This window comes from Lutra lutra, chromosome 10 (assembly GCF_902655055.1).
Source record: "Lutra lutra chromosome 10, mLutLut1.2, whole genome shotgun sequence".
Lineage (NCBI taxonomy): Eukaryota > Metazoa > Chordata > Mammalia > Carnivora > Mustelidae > Lutra > Lutra lutra.
This window is the reverse complement of record NC_062287.1, coordinates 41,927,850-41,950,757: the sequence shown is the minus strand read 5'-3', so window position 1 is coordinate 41,950,757 and position 22,908 is coordinate 41,927,850. Positions and strand designations below refer to the sequence as shown.

General features: G+C 37.3%; 1 protein-coding gene across 2 annotated transcripts in view; it reads right to left on the bottom strand.

The window, feature by feature from the left end:
* The window catches only part of NOX4 (NADPH oxidase 4), a 168,037-nt gene extending 148,366 nt beyond the window's left edge, over window positions 1-19,671 (bottom strand). Inside the window, exons 1-3 of one of the 2 annotated variants that reach the window (XM_047692755.1) lie at window positions 19,642-19,671; window positions 19,082-19,224; window positions 18,319-18,414 (exon numbers count right to left, since the gene is read on the bottom strand). In XM_047692755.1, coding sequence (XP_047548711.1) covers window positions 18,319-18,414; window positions 19,082-19,138 — 153 coding nt within the window. In that variant the 5' untranslated portion in view covers window positions 19,139-19,224; window positions 19,642-19,671. Of the gene's footprint in view, window positions 1-18,318; window positions 18,415-19,081; window positions 19,225-19,597 lie in introns of both variants that reach the window. The other variant, XM_047692753.1, reaches the window with a different exon arrangement.
* Window positions 19,672-22,908: the final 3,237 nt, after the last annotated feature.

Here is a 22,908-nt window from a genome sequence, read left to right as displayed (position 1 = left end):
TCCAAGAACTCATGAATGTCCCTTCATTCAATTATGAACTATAGTTCATGCCAAATGATCCTAGCTGGTTTCTGTCAACTAACTGCCCTGGAGATTTTAACTATGATGTAATTTTTGACTCATATTGACCTCTCTTTCAATCTATAAACCTCTTTTTTTTTTTAACACTGTTTCTAAAAAAGCTATCAGTTCTAAAAAAAAAAAAAAAAAAAAAAATGCAGCCAGGAATGGAGTGGAGAGGGGGTAGATTTTGTTTCCATATGATTAAAGGGGCCACCAAAAAAAAAAAAAAAAAATAGAATCCATCCTGACTTCATATGCGGATTTCCTTATGCTTAACTCAGATCTTCCCTTTTATACACCATCATTTATCATTCCATCCTTTCTAGAAGTAAACTTTCTTCCACTTTCAATAGGAATGTACTCCTTCCTTAGAAGTCTATCACAAGAAAGAAAGAAATACAGTTCTTAGACAAGAAGAAAGCAAGATTGTAACATGGTATTTCTGTCTAGATTTTGTCTATCTTGTCTTTCCTGTGCCAAAAACCCAGAGAGCAGAAGAGATTCACTTCTAAACAATGAGTCTGTCTGCAAAAGTTGAAGTTCAACCTAAATGAGATCCAGAACTGCATTAAATACATTCATGGGTTTCTACAGGCAATGCTGTCTACTAAACAGGTCACCACATTAAAAAGCATATTTTTATCACACTTAATACCTGTGACCCCTACCAAGGTTATTGTCTCCAAAACCTAGAATTAGAGAACTTAACAAAACACTAGTCAAAACTTGCTCCACTTTCTCCTGTAGAATTGTTCTAAAAGGTAAAAACAAATCAAATGAAAATAGCTTGATCTCTTTAGCTGACAAAATGGATTTTAATTCACCCATTATATTTCTATAGATTTTCATTCTCATCTCTTATAATCTACTCCTATCTACAGCACAAGAACAAGGGTCTCAAGAATTACAGCACATTTGCTTTTATGTCATTTTTACAGTTCCTCCTCCTACAGAAATTTGCCAGGCACAGGGAAAGGCACCAAGGAATGGCATGTATTTTGGAGAGCATGGTTGGCTAGAAAGCTGAGACAGGCCCTGTTTTTCTTCCGTCACAGGTCCAGCACATCTGATGACAATTACGGGATATTTATTTAGTCACATCTCAGCTACTCTTCATCAGGAACAATCATTCCAAAACCTTGCATCATTCTTCCTCATCCTTAAACTATTTTTAATTTCTCAACATTCCTCCTAAAACTTGGAAGCCAAACAGATATACTAGAATAATTTTGAAAGGAAGTAACAGTCATAGCAATGGTACACCCTCACTTGGTTAGGCTTGTAATCAAACTATCCATAACACCGTATATTAAAACTCATACAGTGGGTGTGTCTGGGTGGCTCAGACAGTTAAGTGTCTGCCTTCAGCTCAGGTCATGATCCCAGGGTCCTGGGATGGAGTCCCGCGTCCAGGTCCCTGCTCAGTGTGGAGTCTACTTCTCCCTCTGCCTGCCGCTCCCCCTGCTTGTGCTCTTTCACTCTCTCTCTGTCAAATAAAATCTTAAAAATTAATAAATAAATAAAACTCATACTGTGACTACAGAGTATTCAATATTAAGATTTTTCTCTCGTTACTCTCATTTCTTTCATTACCATTTTACTTCTCCTGAACTCAATCCTATTTGTTAACGACTCTTATTATTTTAATCTATGAAACTGTCTTTAAGTTCTATCTTGATCCTCAAAATATTAGCAATCTTAGCTAACTCAGCATGTCTTTTAACTATAACTTTCAACTATGAATCCAGTTGAATTTCTCTTAGCCTTTCTTTGGAAAAAAAAAAAAAAAACCACTGTCTCCAATAAGATATTAATTCTAAGAAAACTCTAGGTGTATCAAAATGGCCAAAATGGCTGAGAGAGTAGGTACTCAGTAAAATGGACTGAATGGATTGTCTGTTATAGACTATTCACCTAAACTTCCTGACACATACATTTCTTTTTTTTTTTTAATGATTTTTTTTTAAGATTTTATTTATTTATTTGACAGACAGAGATCACAAGTAGGCAAAGGCAGGCAGAGAGAGAGGGAGGGAGGCAGGCTCCTCGCTGAGCAGAGAGCCCATGCGGGCCCGATCCCAGGACCCTGGGATCATGACCTGAGCCAAAGACAGAGGCTTTAACCCACTGAGCCACCCAGGCACCCCTGACACATACATTTATAAGCATTAGACTCTTCTAACAAATTCTTCAGAGTTTAATTGGTCAACGCACAGTGGTCCACACTAGTTCATCTCCTGGTAGAACAATGCATTACATCAAATGTAAGATGATAAATAGGTATAAGAGAGGAAATATAAATAAAAAATAATCTTTTTTCCCCTAAAAAAACTAACATTTAATAGGTCCAAAATATCTCACTTTGGAATTTCTTTTTTTTTTTCTCCCCACCCTTCCCTCCCCCTCGCTTTGGAATTTTAAAAAAAAATAAAGTGGCATACAAAAATACTTGTCCAAGTGTACATAAAAATTTCTATAAGGATACTCACTGCAGTATGTCATGTGATAAAAACAAAAAGACTAGGACCAAAATGGTTAACAGTAGAGAAATTTAAAAAAATTATCTATACATTATGGGACAGTCTTTAGCCACAGAAAATAAGTTAAACTTGTATAATGGAAATGAATTAATAATATGCATGTGCAAAATGTGTATCTGTATATAACATAGATTATATAGAAATAAAGGAGAATTCCTGATTTTTTTCTATGGTAACATCTGTATTCAATGTACAGAAGCATGTGTTTCTTTTGAAATGTAATGAATTTACCAATTAAGTACCAAAAACTAAATGAATAGATCACAATGAAAATTTGCAATAAATAAAATTAAATGGGTTAATACACTTTGAATTTCTAATAATATATCCAAAGGACATGATGATACAAACAAAGGAGGTATTCTACACAATGATGTTTTTCATAGCATTTTCTGGGTTAATAGAGACCATTTGAATGTCCGAAATTTGGGGAGTGTTTGCAACAGGTATGTTTGTATTTATTCAATGAAATATTAAAAATAAAAAATGTATTTTTGTATTATATAACTATTTGTGATAATATAATAGAAATAAATCTAATATAATATTTAATGCTGCATGTTAAAAGAATAATATAATTGTTTATTATATATAAATAATAATATATAAATTATATATATATAAATATAACTGTTTATTCTGATCATGTTATTAAAAAAAAAAAGAAAAAACTTTTACTTAAGAAATAACCAAAATGTTAATGGTGTTTAGGTGTGTTTCTGAAATGTTTTTTTTTTTGCATTTTTTGCGTTTTCTATAACAAATATGAAAAATATTTAATAAACCTGAAAGTCACAAGAAAGGTTATTTTGTAAGTAAAATGGAGTGGGGGAAAAGTCTTAGAAGTACAATTTGAGCAGAAATATTATCTTAAAATACTGAAAATGTGAAAGGCAATTTTCCTTTTATTTCAACTTTTGTGCATTTCATTGTGCAGCAGGAATTTTGTGCATTTTTCCATTTTTTCCTTTAATTGGATGCATTATTTTCATACTGAAAAATCCATGACAAACTTTATAAATTATCTTGCAAATATTTCCGTGGCTTAAGGTGATAGTTTCCAGAAGAAGGACATTAAGCTACTGGGCTCTTTTTTTTCCAGCCTTTGATAAACAAGAAGATATTTACTTCAAGTTCAGGATCAATAAGACAGTATAAGATAGGACAGGACATGACAGTAAAGGGCAGAATAGGATGGGACAGGATAGGGTGGGACAGAAGAAGACCGAATAGGACAGGACAGGACAAAATAGGACGAGGCTGGACAGGATAGGACAGAATAGGACATAACAGGCCAGGAACAGGAAAGAGGGGAAATTATAATGAGTGACATTAGAGCTGGCAAGGAAAAGGGGGATTCCAAGCAATGAACAGAACTACCAGGGTAATGGAAGGGCATAAGAGACAGTGATTCTTACGCACCACTGCAACTTAAGTGGGGCCCAAACATTAAATATCATCCAAACCACAGGTCACTTGTGGCAGAGAGCATCACACATTTCTTACAGCTTGGTCAGCTTACGTGCTCTTAAAATATTTACCAAAGCATTCCAGAGAAAAAAATAAAGTATTTCTACATATATTAAAGTATTAATAAAGAAAGCCCTCATATACTACCATGAACAAAATAAAAAAAAACAACAAAAAAAAAAGAAATAACCTTCCAAGCACACTCCATCCCGCAACCTTCGTAACCTTGCTTGGTCTCTGGGTCCATACAGCTGTCTCTTATATTACACTTTGCAGCTCAGACAGTTCGGGTGAATCATTGCTGTGACACGTCTTTGTTTACTTTTCTGTAATCCATTCCACTCTATTCACCTATCCTTTTAATGTTTTCTCCTACATTTATTCCATTTCCTATATCTCTTTTTTTTTTTTTTTAAGATTTTTAAATTTATTTGAGAGAGAAAGAGAGAACACAATGGGCAGGGGCAGAGGGAGAGAGAATCTTCAGCAGTTTCTGCACTGAGTAAGGAACCTGACACAGGGCTCCCTCTGAGGACCCTGAGATCACAACCTGAGCAGAAACCAAGAGTTGGAGGCTTAACCGACTATACCACCCAGTGCCCCCCCCATTTCCTCTATTTCTAAGTCTGATGTTATACGTGTTATTATTATTGTTTTTACTGTAACTGTTTATATGGGTAGGTTTTTTGTTTAAATGGTTAATATCATGTGCAATACATAAGAAAAAAACCGTGGGAATACAGAAATCAAATAATAACTTAAAATACTTGCTGCATTCTTCCCTTTAGTTATCCAACAACCTTTAGACTTCTCACTGAAAACCAGTTACTACAACTGAATATCAATTTTTAAAGTTGTACTATGTGTGATCACATCCAATGTCATCTCAATCTCACTAAAAACCTTTATAACAAGTATATAGAAATATCCTAACAAAAATGGGTACTTTTGTTACAAGATGAACAGATGACTTGTCCTCCAGGGACTGGGCAAAGTTTCTAAAGCACAAAACCAGGAAACTAATGTATAATATCTGTACTCTAAGAATATGCTTTATGTTTATCACGATGTTTGGTCGTGATAAAGTCATGAGTCGTGATTAAGTCATAGGAAATCAGAGGAAATCGAAGGGTCCCTTTCTGGGAGAATGGGCAAGTACACTGTGGCAGATGGGAACCACGGAATACTGTGTAGCAATTAGAAACAAAACCCCAAGAACTGCATAGTCATATGACAGACTTTAAAAACATAATAGCAGATGGAAAAAAAAGCAAGAAACAGAATGAGTCTATGCATAATACCATTTCGATGAATTCAAAGAAACATGCAAATAAAATAACAATAGAAGGATACATGTCAGCATGTTAAAAATGTTCCTGCTGTCTGGAGGAAAAAGGAACTGGGGAATTGGAGAATGAGGAGTAATTACACAATGAATTAATAAATGAATGAATGATGAAGAAAGGAAAAGGCCCAGGAAGGCAGTCTGCTACGAACTAAGATACATGTTTCAATACTCAGTAACTGAAATCCAAAACATAGCTTTTAAAATCCTTTGTTTTTACAAAGAGTCACTGCTAATGTCCTTTAAAATTAGTTCTCTTTGGGGCGCCTGGGTGGCTCAGTGGGTTAAGCCGCTGCCTTCGGCTCAGGTCGTGATCTCAGGGTCCTGGGATCGAGTCCCGCATCGGGCTCTCTGCTCAGCAGGGAGCCTGCTTCCCTCTCTCTCTCTCTCTGCCTGCCTCTCCGTCTACTTGTGATCTCTCTCTGTCAAATAAATAAATAAAATCTTAAAAAAATAAATAAATAAAATAAAATTAGTTCTCTTTGCATGTACTTCAATCTTGGGTTGGTTTGACAGAAAGCTTTTAAAAGGCCAAAAAATTGAGATAAAATTTGAAAACCATTACCAGTTAAAAAGCAATTAATTGTGAGCTTCAATAGTTTTGAAATTATAATTAACAAAAACACACTGCCGCTTGCAAAATATCTCTTTAAATAATTCATAATATATACACTGTGTGAAATTACGAGTTAATGTCTCTTAGTTGCTGGAAAGTTTGTCATTAGCGGTCATTTACAAGTAGATTTCAACATCATAACATTCTTAACTTCAAAAGTGTCGCCTAAAAGAAATGACTCTAGCATAGTCTACTATAATTTGCCATTAGCAAGAAGGGAAGTCATACTTTTTGAAGGCTTCACACGCATTTCTTCCCCATCCTACTTAATCCTCTCTTCAAAACAAAACAAAAGCCTGTAAGAGATACTAGGTTAAACTATGCAAAACTGCCATCTTTTTTTTAAGTCAGACTATTTCAATACTGGAATTTTTAGGTAATTCAATTTCATAATATAATTCTCCATTTAAAATTGAGGAAACTTAAGGCTTTGGAGGTTTCAATAAATCACCTAAAGATACATTTCTTATAAGGTAAAATCCCGATTTCCACTTTAATTAACTTGTCCATAAAAATCCATGTTCTTATAGTCATTGTTCATTACATTGTATTGTTTCCATTAAACTTTGGAATTTTCCCAGGTATTACTATATTTGAAATTTAAACTAATAGTCATTACATGCTTAGGAAAATGTGGTAACAGGCAGTTTTTACAAGAATTTTTACACGTGTCATAGAAGACTTGAACAAATTTTATAAATCTAAAATCTGTGGGTTGAACAAAATATATTTTCTTCTTTGAGAATAACATGTCTAAGCTTTAAAACCAGTACAAGTCAAGGACTAGTTTTCTTCAGGCAAACCAAAATTAAGTAAACTCTATAGAGCCATTGTGATTGTAAACTCCTATAAGATGTTCATTGGACTCATTTTCCCCTCTCTTATGTTTTACAAAATGTACAAGATCAAAATAAATAGTTCAGTGATGGGTTCTACATAGTCCAAGCCAAGCTCCAACCCTACAGAGAACTTCCATGGGAGGTAACAAATGTAATACAGACAATGCCCAACAGCAAATGACTTTTCTCGAGTGGAATAACATGCAATGGAAGCTCTGCATTCTTGTGGCTTAATATGAGTCATTTTTTTTCCAACTGGAACCCATTAATATAGACCACTGATGATATTTGCTTAGTTTTCCCTTTAGATATTCTGGGCAGGGCGGGGGGACAGAAGGGAGGGGGTGGAGGTGGGAATAAAACATATTCTTTACCTTTGTTTGCATGACTCAAAGCACTTTACAAATGTTCTGTTGGGTCCATGCTTTTCAAACTGAGAGAATTAACAAAGCTCAAAGGCCCAAAGTAACTTCTCAAAAGCAACTTGGCCCAGGGAGATCAGTGAGAGGTAAATGCACTCTTATCATCCTATTTTCAGCATCTTCACAAAGGGTGGCTCTTTTCTTGTACCACAAGAGAGAGAAATGGGGGGTGGGGGGAATTAGCACAGAGAATCAAAAGAAATTTGTTTGGATCACTACCTCTTTGTATCCTTCCAATGCACCTGAGCTTTCTAAGATCACATGGAACAAAATTAGTGGCACTTTGAAATCAACTATTGGATAATCCTATCACCAGAAAAAGGAATCTAGTCAGAAAGGCATTCATCATAAATCATTTCTTAGATTTATCTTAGTACTGAAGTGTCCACTTTTCTTTTTAAATTTCAGGTGTATAAAATGTTTTTACTCTGTGCATCACTCATTTCTTCTTGCCTTAAACTATTGAAGACCTCTGATATCCTTGGGATGTGTCCGAAGACCTTTAACAATTTCCCAAATTCAGAAAACCATTAAATCATGTGATTTAAACCAAGTTCCCCATAGAACTTGTATTCGATTCATTTATCAAATGAAGTCATTGTCAAATTCAAGTTCCCAATTTCTAAATATGTAAACATTCTATTGATCATGCAAAGTCCATCTTCTCCTTAATCTTTTTCTTTAGTCCCACTGCCAAAGCACTAAAGAAATCAATTTTCACACGAATTTTTACCACACTGTTTGCTTGCTATCACATCACAAAGTTGCATTAGAATGTGAATACTAAGAAATGAAACCCACTCCCCATCTAAGTCATCTGCTCTTCTACTAAGGTCTCAGTCTTAAGTTCTTAAGGCTTAAGTCTTAAGGCTAAGTTCATGCCTTAGCACAATTATTAATTACAACATGTCACAAACCATCAAGATCCCATTTCAAGAGTCAATACTGTAATAAATGTAATACTGTAATATAATAAATGTAATGCTGTAATATTGATAATAATGTAATAATTAATAATGTAATAAATAATTTAAATTAAATTTAAAAAAATAATAATGTAATAAATGTAATACATTTACAATAGTGTAAATGCAATGCATACATCAAATGCATTATATTTGATGTTTCATGTGCATTTCATGCACATCAGAATGTGAAAGGCCATCTGACACTTGTCCCTCATTCCTTTCTCCGACAGGTACAGCAACAGTAAAGGATAACTATTTTTCACATCCATGATGTTTTCAATTCTTCAAAGTACTTTCCTATCCTTTATATCATCTAATACTTAACATGACACTCTGAGATAAGTAGAACAGTTTCATCATGTTTCAGTTAGGTGAACTATCATCTGTGGCTATGAAGGAGAGAAGAGGGAAGGAAAGAGGAAAATTGGCATCTGGGGGAACACCTGTTATATAATGGGTTTTATCCTTGGTATTTTATCCCACAAGCAAGTTATTTATAATTTCTGTTAGTTTTTCCTTATGTAATAGAATCTACCTTGTGGACTAGGTGAGTGGCTCTGTTGTTAAGCATCTGCCTTCAGCTCGGGTCATGATCCCAGGGTCCTACATCGGGGTCCCTGCTCTGTGAGAAGCCTCCTTCGCCCTCTCCCACTCTCCCTGCTGGTGTTTCCTGTTTTCCCTATTTCTGTCTGTCAAATAAATAAATAAAATCTTTAAAAAAATTGTATAAAGAACGTAATTCAGGATACCTGGGTGGCTCAGTCCGTTAAGTGTCTGCCTCAGGCTCAAGGTCATGATCCCAGGTCCTGGAATCCAGCGTGAAAGGGCTTCTTGCTCAGCAGGGAGCCTGCTTCTCCCTCTCCCTCTGCCCCTCCCCCTGGCTTGTGTGCACACGCGCGCACGCTTGCTCGCTCTCTCTCTCTCTTGCATGCAGCCTCTCTCCCAAATAAACAAAATCTTAAAAAAAAAAAAAGAACGTAATACAATGTCTGTCCATGAGAACATTTCAATGAATGTTGGCTCTCATTTTTGTTTACAAGCATAAATAATTTATAATAATCCTATTCAGTGCTATTAATACTATGAATGCTAAATAACACTACCTAATTACAGTAATAACTATCATTTGCTGAGTACCTATGTACCAAGTGCTAAGCATTTCACCCACATTTTCTCATGTAATCTTCACAACTAAACTGAGGGAAAGATTTAAACTCAACTTCACAAATGAGTTAAACTTACACTCAGAATAGAAGTTCACCAAAATCATAAAGGGAGATAAACGCCTGAGCTAGGATTCAAACTCATATCCATTTAGCTCCACAGTTTAATGATCTTCATTTGATTGGTTTTTGAATATTTTATTTTCTTCCCCAGAATGACCTAGGCACTTTTAAAATCAACTTTAAGATCATCAAATTGCTTAGCATGATAAATTAGAAAACTTGACTAAGATTAAAAGACTGGGTTAATAAAGGAGACATTTAACTTCACCAAGTTCATCTGTCAAAGGAGCTAAATGAACTAGATCAAACCTTAAGATCCCTATAACATTCAGTCATTCTACAAGCTCTTCTGCCTCAGGCTGGGTGTTCCCCCAGAGAAAGCATAAAGCATATGGCCTCCAGAATTGTGAGAAGATGCATTCCTGTTGGTTAGACGGCCCAGTCTGTGGTACTTTGTTATGGACGCCTGAGCAAACTAGCGTGGGAGGCACCAGTTAGGCTGAGGTGTACAGGTCTGTGTCAGGTCTAAGAATAATCCATAAACAATATTCTTCCCCTCATTTCTGATCAAATACTTATCGATACAAAAACCCACAAACATACATATAGACAGTCTGATACAGAGCCAGTGGGAGGACACATAAGAAAATTCCAGTTCTAACCCCATCTGTCTCAGAACCTCCCTGGGGGGGGCATAGTGATTGAGAACAAGGTCCTCAGTATGAGACAAATGTGGGTTCCAATAGGGCTTCTCCTGGGGTTAGTTGTGTGACTTGGGGACAATTACCTAACCACTCAGAATCTCAGTTTCTCAATCCCCTAAAAAGTGATGCTTCCTATCTTCCAGGGTTGTTACTTACAAGGATAATTTAAATATAAGGAGTAAGTGAAATTATATAAAGAAAGAGCAAAGAACTAATTATATCTGGCACATACTATGTGATTAGTAAATGGTAACATGTGTTATCAGGTTGAACTATATGAAATGGCTGTTATTTGATTATTCTTTATCTAAATAGCAATTCATGTAGTTCAGCCTAATATAATGTCACACAGAGGCAGAAGAGCACAATAACAATACAAGTTCTGGAACCAGGATGTGTGGGCTGGAGTCCTGCCTCTGTCACTCACTAGCAAGTCACAGAACTTCCCTAATGCAGTTGCTCAGGTGAAAAATTAAAAATATCTACTCTGGGCGCACCTGGGTGGCTCAGTCAGTTAAGCATTTGCCTTTGGCTCAGATCATGATCTCAGGGTCCTGGGATGGAGCCCCAAGTCAAGTTGAGCTCCCTGCTCAGCAAGGAGTCTGATTCTCCCTCTGTTCCCTCCCCCCATTGCTCATGTTCTCTCTCTCAAATAAATAAATATCTTTTAAAAAAAAATCTACTCCACAGGATGAATATAAAATTTTAAACAAATTAGCCCACAGAAAGCCCATTTCCTAGACAGTCCTCAATGAATATAACCTACTATTGATGTTATTAATATTATTAATAACAAAATGAAGTAAGTAGATTTGAAATTCTCTAAAATTAATTCTACCTTCTAATTCTACGCTATTTTGGCTGGTATTGATAAAAGACAATTATGCAGTGGACATTCAGCTATATATAATAAAGAGGTTAAACACTAAGTGCTGTAAGTCCAAAAAATATTATGGAATCAGAAATAATTTAAATAAAAATAAGTCTCATAAAAAATTCCTTGATAATTTGTCTGAAACAAATCTAAAACAACTATAATGCTGAAAGTTATGTTATCTTGGGGGTAATTTACCTTAACTTCTTAAATTGCTAAACATCTTTAAGTAACATTTCCCATAAGATGGAAAGCTAGTGGTCTACACAGTGTGGGGTTTAATTTGTTTATGTGTATGTGCATAGAGTTGTTCATCATAACAGACTATCTGTTGGACTGAGGATCAAAGACCAGAATAGTGACCAAGCCACTTATTCAGTGGGTGATGGTGAGCAAATGACTTCAACTTCATTTTCTTTTGGAAAAATGAGGAAGAAATCTAAGTAAAGATACCAAAGCTTAATTCCAAGTCTAAAATTCTGAGTCTCCAATACTGTAAAAGGATTAAGACTATAAGGATTGCATCAAAGTAACGTTTTAAGTCCTTTCACCCAGCAATAAACAGGAAGTAAAGTATTTTCAGATAGCAGAATGCTAAGAATAAAAACAAACAACAACAAAAAATCACCCATTCAGTTAAAAAATATCCCCTGAATTGAAACACACTGCATGCCTAGGCAAATCTAGGTGCTTTTATATTTTATGCAATAAATGAAAAGAATTAATGATCAAGCCTTTTCTGAAACTCATAGATAGTATATATTCCTTCTCAGCAGAAATAAAGCTGCTTGGGTCAGCTATGAAACCAATACTGACTTAAAATCCTAGGTGCATTTGTACAAGACAGTCTAATCTCTGACCTTAACAAATTCACAGGACATCAGATTTCTGTCTCCAAAAATTGTTAATTATGATATAACTTCTAGGACTTTTGAGAGGGTAAATTAGTTAATATTTCTTAATCACTTAAAGGATAATAATTAACCAAAGAAAGATCACCACTCGGAGACTAGAAAAAATCTCAATGTTCCCAGCTTTCTTCCAACTAACACAGGTATCTCAATAAAAGTCTTTAAAAAAGAAAAAAAAAAAGGGGGGGGGAGGGGGTTGGGAGAGGGCGTGGGGTTATGGATATTGGGGAGGGTATGTGCTATGGTTGTGAAGTGTGTAAACCTGGCGATTCGCATACCTGTATCCCTGGGGATAAAAATATATGTTTATAAAGCTGTAAAAAAAAAAAAAAAAAAAAGAAAGAAAGAAAGAAAGGATGAATACCCAAGTTTTGTAGCAACATGGACGGGACTGGAAGAGATTATGCTGAGTGAAATAAGTCAAGCAGAGAGAGTCAATTATCATATGGTTTCACTTATTTGTGGAGCATAACAAATAGCATGGAGGACAAGGGGAGATGGAGAGGGGAGTTGAGGGAAATTGGAAGGGGAGGTGAACCATGAGAGACTATGGACTCTGAAAAACGATCTGGGAATTTTGAAGGGGTGGGGGGTGGGAGGTTGGGGCACCAGGTGGTGGGTATTGTGGAGGGCACAGATTGCATGGAGCACTGGGTGTGGTGCAAAAATAATGAATACTGTTATGCTGAAAAAATAAAAAAATTTAAAAAAAAAAAAGAAAAAAAAAGAAAAAAAAAGATCTTCATGATGGTGCAGTAGATCTAAAATAATAATTGTGGGGGGGGGGTTCTGGCTGGCTCAGTTGGTAGCACATGAGACTCCTGATCTCGGGGTTGTAAGTTCAAGCCCCACATTCGGTGTAGAGATTACTTAAAAATAAAATCCTTTAAAAAATTTAAAAATAATAATAATAATTGTGAGACAAACAAAAAAATTAAATGTCTCATCATGGCACCATGAGAATAACTAGGTTGAAACTGAATGATCCATATACACACATTAGTTTGGGAGGAAAAAGATAGTAAAACCAAAACACATTGAATCTGGTACTAGAAAACACATTCTCTTCTCAAAGTAAGATGTTCTTACCAATTAGATTATATCTGTTAATTATTAAAACATCAAACATACAACTCAGAAATAGATGAACTTCAGTATGAGGGCTTCTATCCATAATATATTGAGTTAAACTGCCCAATATTTCAAAAAATTTAGGGAAGAAATCTAAATTTCTTAGGGTCAGTGACAACACATTGGGACTTTCTAGTAAAGTGCAAGCAACTACATTTTTCATTCCTTGAAAACAAATAAATCAAAAATAGATTTTATCTTAAAAAATCAAAGTACTCCTTTATTTAAAATTTTGTTATGGGAAATGGAGGAGGTTATTGCTTGGTTAGTTTATGTGTACGTGTGTTTGCTTTGGCTTCCCTCAAAAGAACTTTTTTTCTTCTTCTTAGCTTAATTTTAAGATTCCAAAACTCACAGCATGTCATAATTAAACATCTCCTAGGAAGTGCACAGTCTGATTAGCACATTAACTCAGGCATAAACCAGCCGTGACCAGGCTGCCTCCAGGTCTGGGTCAGACCAGTCTGGGAGAGAACAGTCCTGATGAAAACTCCTACGAAGACACATTAACCTCAACATTACTTTATCTTCCATCAGTTAAGATCTTCTTTTCTCAATCAGTTTTTACATGATTTTTTTAAACCATTAATCCTGGACGGAGAACAATCCACTAGCATCCCATAAATATAAATAAATATAGATTTAAAAAAATAAATCCACTAGTTCTGAGCATTAAATAATTATACCTTCACTCTCAAAGGTCCCCACCACCAAAAAGCTCAGATGATTAGGGAGAAGTCAGAGATATTCTTAAGGTTACACACAAATAACAAGAGCCCATGACTTCCCATCCGATATCAACTCCTGTTTTGGAGAGGGAGAGCAAGAACACTACCAATATCCCTATGTTTTTTTATTGGGCTGGTTGGTGGCCAGCTGTTTGCTGTAAAACAAAATGGTTAAGTGTGTATGACCATAGGAGCAGGAATATCTTCTCCCACAGTCTATGCTTACGCTGTCCAAAATGGTGACCACTAGTCACACACAGCTATTAGGCATTTGAAATGTGCCTAGACCCACCAAGAAACTGAATTTTTAGGTTTAGTATTTTTTTAATTTAAAACTTAAAGCGAATAGTTCTTTGTGTTATTAGAAAATTTTTTAAATCCGTTTGGAACAGCTTAGGTATGTGAATTCACTTTTTTATATGTAAAATTTTATGAAATCTAGACACAAGTCAAGTACTTCTGATGAAAATCTGGAGACTGAATTATAATGTGCACAAGTATAAAATACATTTAGACAACAGCCTAAAATACCTCATTGATATTTTTAAAAATATTGACTACATGTTGAATACTTCAATCCAATACAATAGTTTCGATAGACTATTTTAAATAAAATACATTATTACAATTAATGCCATTGGAGTTTTAACTTTTTTAACGGGCTACAGAAACAATTTGAATTGCATGACTCATATTACATTTCTGTTGGGCAGCACTGATGATGAGTAATAGTAACCAGTAGCCTAACTACCAGAGATGGGCCAGTGAAGTGTTTTGAAAATCTGTGTAGCATGAGGAAAGGCAAAAAGGTCAGACAGGACTGCAATCACATCCCAGCTCTGATGCTGAACAAGTCATCAGCTTCCTCAGCCTACCTTTTCCCATGTGTAAAATGGGAAGAATGGTTTCCTGACTTAAACCCAATATTTGTAGATTTGTTGAATACATAGTTGGTTTCCAGTAGAAAGCAGATTTCCAACTACTAAGAATTAACTGCTTGTCAATATCTATGCCTTCTTGCAAATGGGCTATATTCTGTATACCCTTCCCTCCCCCTCATACTTCTATGACCGTTACTGTAACCTTACTTTTAAAGATGAATACTGGCAACCTTTATACTCAATACTATTATCAAAATAATCAGCAACTGGAGGAACTCCTTCGATTTGTGTTTTAAAGTGGTAGTAATTTCATCTCCAGGAATACCATCATTATTTTTAGGAATCTAAAATACACCTTCAAGAGACTGATGGGAGAACCTGGGTGGCAGAGTCAGTTAAGCATCTGACTCTTGGTTTTGGCTTAGGCTGTGATCTCAAGGTCATAAGATCGAGCCCTACCTGGGGCTCTGGGCTGAATGGAGAATCTGCTTGAAATTCTCTCTCTCTCTCCTTCTACCCCTTACACTCGTGCTCTCTTTCTTTCTCCCTCTCTCTAAAATAAATAAATAAATATTTTAAAAAGAGAGAGACATTTGTAGTATCAGAACACTTATTATATTCCTTTCAGTCTTTCTAAAATTCATCACAGTGGGACCTTGTCCTCGTGAGGGTAGGCTCTAAAATGCGCTAAGCCAATAAGTTAATAATAATGAGGTATCAGTATTAAACATGTAAAAGATGGGAGTCAGAAGTATTTATTTTAAGATTAATTTATATCCCATTATTACACTCTATTTTCTTTGCCACTTGAAAAATGCCTGCAAATTCTTACACTATAAGGTAATACCATAATCATCAAAAGATTAGGAATAATAAGCCTAGGACAAATAAAATTAAGTCCTCCTTCATAAAGCAAATAGTAACACCATAGATAGAGTTCTTTTTTCACTAAAAAGTAGAGTAATACTGAAGTATTACTGAATACTGAAGTAATACTGAAGTAAGACTGAAAACATTCCAAAATGATGTAGATGAGTTAATGCTGAGAAAAACACCATATAGGTAACTACTGAAAACTGAGAAGTTTGGAAGTCACCTTTCATTTTTTGGGAGGATGACAAGGAGAAAAACCATTCCTCCCCACGGTGACTTTTCATACAGTGTTGACTTCTGACAGGATGGCCTAAGGGTCAACTCACTATGATCATTCTTAGGTTTCTATAAAAACTAATTTACAATGACCCCTCTCTTCTTCTATCTGTTTGTTGCACTTTGTACTCATAGTTTTCAATTTAGGCCTTTTATCATTTTTTCCTTGGCCTCACCATTGAATCTCCCTAGCCTGTCTTATTATTCAAACAAAAGCACTAAAATGTGATGGCAAGAAAAAAAAAAACATAACTTTTTTTAATTAGTTGGGCTATACATGTGTGTACATGTATACCCTTCATCATATCTGACTTGTCACCAAAATAAATTTGAAGTTGTCACACAGAATCCAAGCTCATAAAAATTAACTTGCTTATTTCCAACATAATTAATTTTAAGTAAGTTATTATTTTAGCTTACACTATATCATAGAGATGAAATCCAAAGTTCATTTCTGGCTTCAAGTTGCCTCTTCTTAAATTGTATATTAATACAAATATCACCTTTAAAAAATTTGTCATTTTTGACAGGAAAATTTGCCATCATAACCCTTTTGAGTTTTCTCCAAGTTATTCATATAGTTACATAATAGGTCAGATATCACCTACTGAAAAATCCTGTGTTCACTAATTCATACCTAAGGGGACTTACAAGGGGGGGTGGATTAAAAAGGTCAGAGATCTTCATATATTTATTAGAGAAAATTTTTCTTAACTTGCTTATTCAATTATAAGTATTCACTTGTTCGATTTTCCACTAGATTGTAAGAAACTTGTGGGCAGGAGCAAGGGCTCACTTTCTGTGTGCCCATTTGAAAAGCATGGGTTTCATGACAGTTTGATAGATGGTTAAATGGAAAGGTGGTTAAATGAGAAAGAGAAAGAAATGTTCAGATTTAAGAGTTACCAAGAAAATGAGGAGCACCTGGGTGGCTCAGTTGGTTGAGCACCCAACTCTTGATTTCAGCTCAGGTCATGATCTCAGCATCGTGGGATCAAGCCCAATACTGGGCTTACACTCAGCACAGAGTCTGCTTGAGATTCTCTTCCCTCCCCCCCGCCTCTGTCCCTCCCCAGGGTGTGCTCTCTCTCTCACGCGTGCTCTAAAATAATAAATAATTTTTTAACAGTTACCAGTAAAATAAGTTTCATCTTTGAGAACATTTTTCTTAACCCATTAGTTAAAAATGCAGGTGATGGATGGCGATAACATGTCAATGTAGGTTCATCAGCTGTAACTTATGTATCATACTGGTAGGGGATGTTGATAATGGGGGAGGCTATGCATGTGTGTGGGTAGGGGAACATAGGGGAAATCTCTGTACCTTACTGCCAATCTTACTGTGAACTTTAAATAGCTCTAAAAAAATAAGTTCTTTTAAAAAAACCGGTGTTAAACTTCAAAAAATATCAATTGTGTGACCGAAAGATAATGAAAAATAGTACTTTATTGTATAAAATAAAACATCAGTTAATTAATTAAATCTCAATTGATTGCAGTCTTACTTAGCATGTGCCAAGCACTACTCTCAGAGCTGAAGTTTGAAGATAAATAAGATCCATAAATGTAAAGTAGGAAATGGAAAGCTGGTTCCACTAAATTCACGTGAACTAATCCTAATTTTAAATAATCATTAAACCACAGAAAAGAAAACAATGCATCTCCTATTTAGAATGTGTTCTCTTCCCCAATGAAAGGGAATTTTAAAAAAATTTTTTTCAGATGCTCTAAAATTTTCAATACACTTTATACTTTTTGCTTGTTGCTCAGAAAATGCTAACTCTTAATATAAAGATGTCCTCAATGCCTCTGTCTTCTGGTAAGGAGTCAAGTAGGAAGGGGACGGAAAGAATGAGATCAGAAATGCCATGGAATAGAGAAAAGGAAAAATATCAACATGAGATAAATCAGAGCAAAGTTCTGCACAATATCATTCTCATATTAGACCAGAACACTGGAACCATAACCAACCAGTAACCTAGGGTAAGAAGCAAAGACATGGCTAGAAATGAATAGGTGCCTCAGACACATACTTTGTGAGAACTGGCAGTAAAAGGAAAGTGCAGAAATCCTCTGGATAAGCTTATGCCCACCTCGAGTCTTGGTTAGTGAAAACTAAAAGCCTGTCATCGGTGGGTCCTGCTGGAGAAGCAGATCCTTCAAGGCATTTGGCAGCTGGCAAGAGGCTGCCAACTTCTCTCAGGCACTACCGGCCTGTTCTGACAGGTTCATTCCTTGCATTTTAGCACATAGAATCTTTGGTTCTTGAAAGAGTCATTCATTTTAACCTACATGAGTGTAAATGATACATCAAGAAAACGGGGGAGAAGGACAAGCCTTTCTGAAACGAACAACCTGGGTTTCTTTAATAAATGGAAGAACTGACCAAGCCTGGTAGCAGTGTCCGCCTACCTTAAACCCGTTCTACCAGGTTACCCAAGTCCCACTTACCCCTAACATCTGATGGAGGTAGTGATACTCTGGCCCTTGGTTATACAGCAGGAAGGTTTTCCAGAAAAGCAAGACATTCAGGGAGAGCCAGATAAACTAAATCACAGAGAAAGAGAAAACAAAAATTAAAAATAAACATTACTTGATGAATGGAAACCTTAAGGACATTCGTTGGACACAATACTTTCAGATGAAGCTGGGTTAGTAATTGCAGAAAGCATTTTCAATTAACCAGCAAGCTGAAAACCTCTCAGAGCAAAACAAATCTTAACTCAGTCCCTGCACCTGAGATTAAGCATTTGGATTGCAATGAGGTCTCCTAAATGATCGGCAGACATCCCCTGCAGTACAAAATGAGCCTAAGAAATCAGTGACATCACCTCGTCCGGAGAATTGCATGTTGTTAAAAATGCAACACCAAACAGAAGCAATCTGGGGAAAGAGTAAAGGAGGGGAAGATGTTGAAAGGGTTAAGAAAAAGTTGTGTTCACTAAAAGTGATCTCTTCTCCCTTCCTCCACATCCGCTCTCCCATCAGTGTGCAGGAAAGTTCCCATGCCTTTGGAGCCGGGATGGGATTGGGGGGTGGGGGGATAGGTGGTGTTATCATCTCCAGGTATTAACAGCGGAAAGTTTTGTTAGTTGAGAACGTTTGAATTAGAGGCAAAACTTCTTCCAGCTTCCCACCCGCGCACGCTCAGAGAATGAATCAAAGTTGCTGCACGAGAGACAAAACGCAGGGAGAGCCTTGCCCGCCATCCTACCAGGCAGAGGTGTTTAACCCCTTCGTTGGCCAACCAGTTCCTCCAAGACACAGCCATGCCGCCGGCCACGCCGCGCTGCGCTCTCCGCCGGCCGGCCCGAGAAGGAGCGGCGGCGGCCGGGGCAGCGGTTACAGTGGTGCGGCCTGCGAGGGGGGAGCGGGCGGGGACCGAGGGTCAAAGACTGAGTGGAAGCCCGGAGCCCGGCGCCGAGCCAGCCCGGGCGGGGTCTGCGTCCCGGAGCCGGGTCTTCCGGGCGCCGCGGCTGCGGCCCGCGCGGGGTCTGCGCTGCGCCGTCGGCGGCCCCGGCCCGGCGCTCGGAGCGCGCGCTCCCGGTCCCCGCCGCCCGGGGGCGCGAGCCAGCCCCGCCGCTCCCGACCCTTTGTCTGCGGGCGAGCCTGTTGTGGCTGCTGCGGTTCAGGGTGTCCGGCTGGGGACCGTGGGCGGCCCCCGCGCAGCCTCAGCCCGGCCGGCGCGGCTCGCAGAGACCCACAAAGACGTGGAGAATGCTACCCACACCCCAGGTGGGGAAGCCCGCCGCACCCTCGTACACTCGCGCACACCTAGTTCTTTGGCACGGGTCGTTTTCCCCAAAAAAGTTCAACTCAAAAAGCCTCCGCATGGAAATTCGAGCCGGAAATAACCCTTCTGTGCACAAGTGTCCGCCTTCTCCCGCCCACCCTCTGCGACTCATCCCACCCCCAAGGAGCGCCTCCTCTCAACCCCTTACCTAAAGCTTCCCTCTGCCTCCCCCTTCTCAGTCCCTCACCCCCACCCCACCCCACATTCAGGCAGAGTTTTAAAGAAAACTCTGAATAAAAGGAGCCCAGCGGTTTCATGGTTAAAGCTGACGTAATTCTCAGGGGGCTTTAGGGAAGCTCAGATTCACTCTGTTTGGAAATGTGCGTTTTATTACCCAGTATCAGAATTTGTTTAGTAATAGGAATCCTCTGGAACTTGTACCAGAGGCCTGGCGAAAGGTGAGAATAGTATGGAATGGACACAGGCTACCTATCCTACACCGCAAATTATCAGTATCAGGAAAGGGGGGGAGGCGCATTTATATAGAAGAATGTCTGATGCAAGGTAAGTATTCAACAAAAGTTTATGAAATCAGGAATTTTCCAAACTTTAACAACTAACAAGTGGCAGGAAAGGTAAACCAGTAGGAGCCTAATTTCATGGCTTTCAAGCTTTTTTTTTTCTTTTTTAACAAAATCCATTTTACAACACATGCCATAATGTGTAATTAAAACTATAATATCATAAAATCTTCTCTTACTACAGCAAGGTACTTACCGCAATTAATTTGATGGACAGATGAATGACAGCAACCCTCTGTTCAAAACTTGAATTAATCCATATCAAGTGTGGTTTACATTTCATGCAGTTCACTCTCTAGTAGTTGTCATTTCTCTGTGATAGACTTTCCTGTTTCATGCATGATCAAATCCTGAAAACTGCTTTAAATCTTATTGGAGTTAGGAAGTATATTATTTATAAATAACACCTTTTCTTTGTATTTCCGATGTGATGCCTAGAGGACCTAAAAAAGACCACCCAGAGAACCCAGGGAGAGTCACCCCTGGGGAAGGTCAAATTCTGGGACACCCTGGTACTCCTCAAATTACACCCTTGAGTAACCATCTGAGAGCCATAAGTTCAATAGATGGGAGGTAAAAGAGTCCAGCAAAATGGTTTGGTTCTTGCCACAAGTTGAGAGGAATGAAACAACGAAAAAATAGTAAAACAAAAGACATTTTCTATCATATGATCTCCCTGATATGAGGGAGAGGAGATGCAACATGGGGGGTTGAGGGGGTAGGAGAAGAGTAAATGAAACAAGATGGGATTGGGAGGGAGACAAACCATAAGTGACTCTTAATCTCACAAAACAAACTGAGGGTTGATGGGGGGAGGGGGTTGGGAGAGGGGGTGGGGTTATGGATATTGGGGAGGGTATGTGCTATGGTGAGTGTTGTGAAGTGTGTAAACCTGGCGATTCGCAGACCTGTACCCCTGGGGATAAAAATATATGTTTATAAAGCTGTAAAAAAAAAAAAAAAGAAAAGAAAAAAGAAAGGATGAATACCCAAGTTTTGTAGCAACATGGACGGGATTGGAAGAGATTATGCTGAGTGAAATAAGTCAAGCAGAGAGAGTCAATTATCATATGGTTTCACTTATTTGTGGAGCATAACAAATAGCATGGAGGACAAGGGGAGATGGAGAGGAGAAGGCAGTTGAGGGAAATTGGAAGGGGAGGTGAACCATGAGAGACTATGGACTCTGAAAAACGATCTGAGAATTTTGAAGGGGTGGGGGGTGGGAGGTTGGGGGCACCAGGTGGTGGGTATTGTAGAGGGCACGGATTGCATGGAGCACTGGGTGTGGTGCAAAAATAATGAATACTGTTACGCTGAAAAAATAAAAAAATTTAAAAAATTTAAAAAAAAAGACATTTTCTCTTGACTTAATTGACCTAGTTCTTTTTTTTCCAGTTTTATTAAGAAATTATTGACACACATCATAGTTATAGCATACAACATCACGGTTTGATTCACATGTACTATAAAATGATTACCACAATAGGATCAGCCAACATCCATCGTCTCATATAGACACAAATAAAAAGGAAAAAAAAATTTCTGGGGATGAGAACTCTTAGGATTTTCTTTCTTAACTCCTAGATACCATACAGCAGTATTAGCTATGGTCATCAAGTTGTACTATATCTCTAGTATTTATCTTATCACTGGAAGTTTGTACCTTTAACCACTTCCCTCCAATACACCCCTCCTCCCATACTCTGTCTCTGGTAACCACAAGTTTGAGCTCTTCTAGGAGTTGTTTTCTTTGTTTATGTTTTTGTGGGAGTTTTGTATTCCACCGATAAGTGAGATCATACAGTATTTGTTTTTCTCTGTCTGACTTACTTCATGTAGCATAATGTCCTCAAGTTCCATCCTCATTGCCACAAATAGGAGTATTTCTTCAATTTTTATGGCTGACTAATATTCTATCAATGCACAGATATGTTGTTTTCCGTTTCTTGGCTAGTGTAAATAATGTTGCTATGAACATGGAGGCACAGATATCTTTTCCAGTTACTGTTTTCATTTTCTTTGGGTGTATTTCCAAAAGTGGAATTGTTGGATCATATAGTTGTCCTATCTTTAATTTTTTTGAGGATCCTCTATACTTCTTCCATTCTTGCTACACCAATTTACAATCCCACTAACAGTGCACAAAGATTCCCTTTTCTCCAAATTCATGCCTTTTCCTGTCTTTTGTTGATGGCCATTCTAATAGGTATGAGATGATATTTCACTGTGATTTTAATTCGCATTTCCCAAATGACAAGTGATGTTGAACATCTTTTCATATACCTATTGTTCTTTTATGTATCTTCTTTGGAGAAGGATCTATTCAGGCCCTTTGCCCATTTTTTAACCACCTAGGTTTTTTGTTTGTTTTGGTTTTGTTTTTATTTTTTGCTATTGAGTTGTATGAGTTCCTTATATATTTTTGATATCAACCCCTTTTCAGATGGATGGTTTGCAAATATTTGTTTCTACTCCATAGATTGTCTTTTCACCTTGTTGATAGTCAAATACCTTTTTTTTTTTAAATTTCAGCTACTTCTAGGGGGAAAAAAAGACAAAAAGAATGGATCTAGCTCTTACTATGATATATCTAATATATCTACTACTTGTCAGCCACTGTCCTTGGTACTTCATACTTAAAATCTCACTTAATTCACTTGCTAGCTCTCCCAGTGAAAGTCAGTGCCCTTACTTCAGAGAGAGAGAAACTGAAACTGAAAGAGA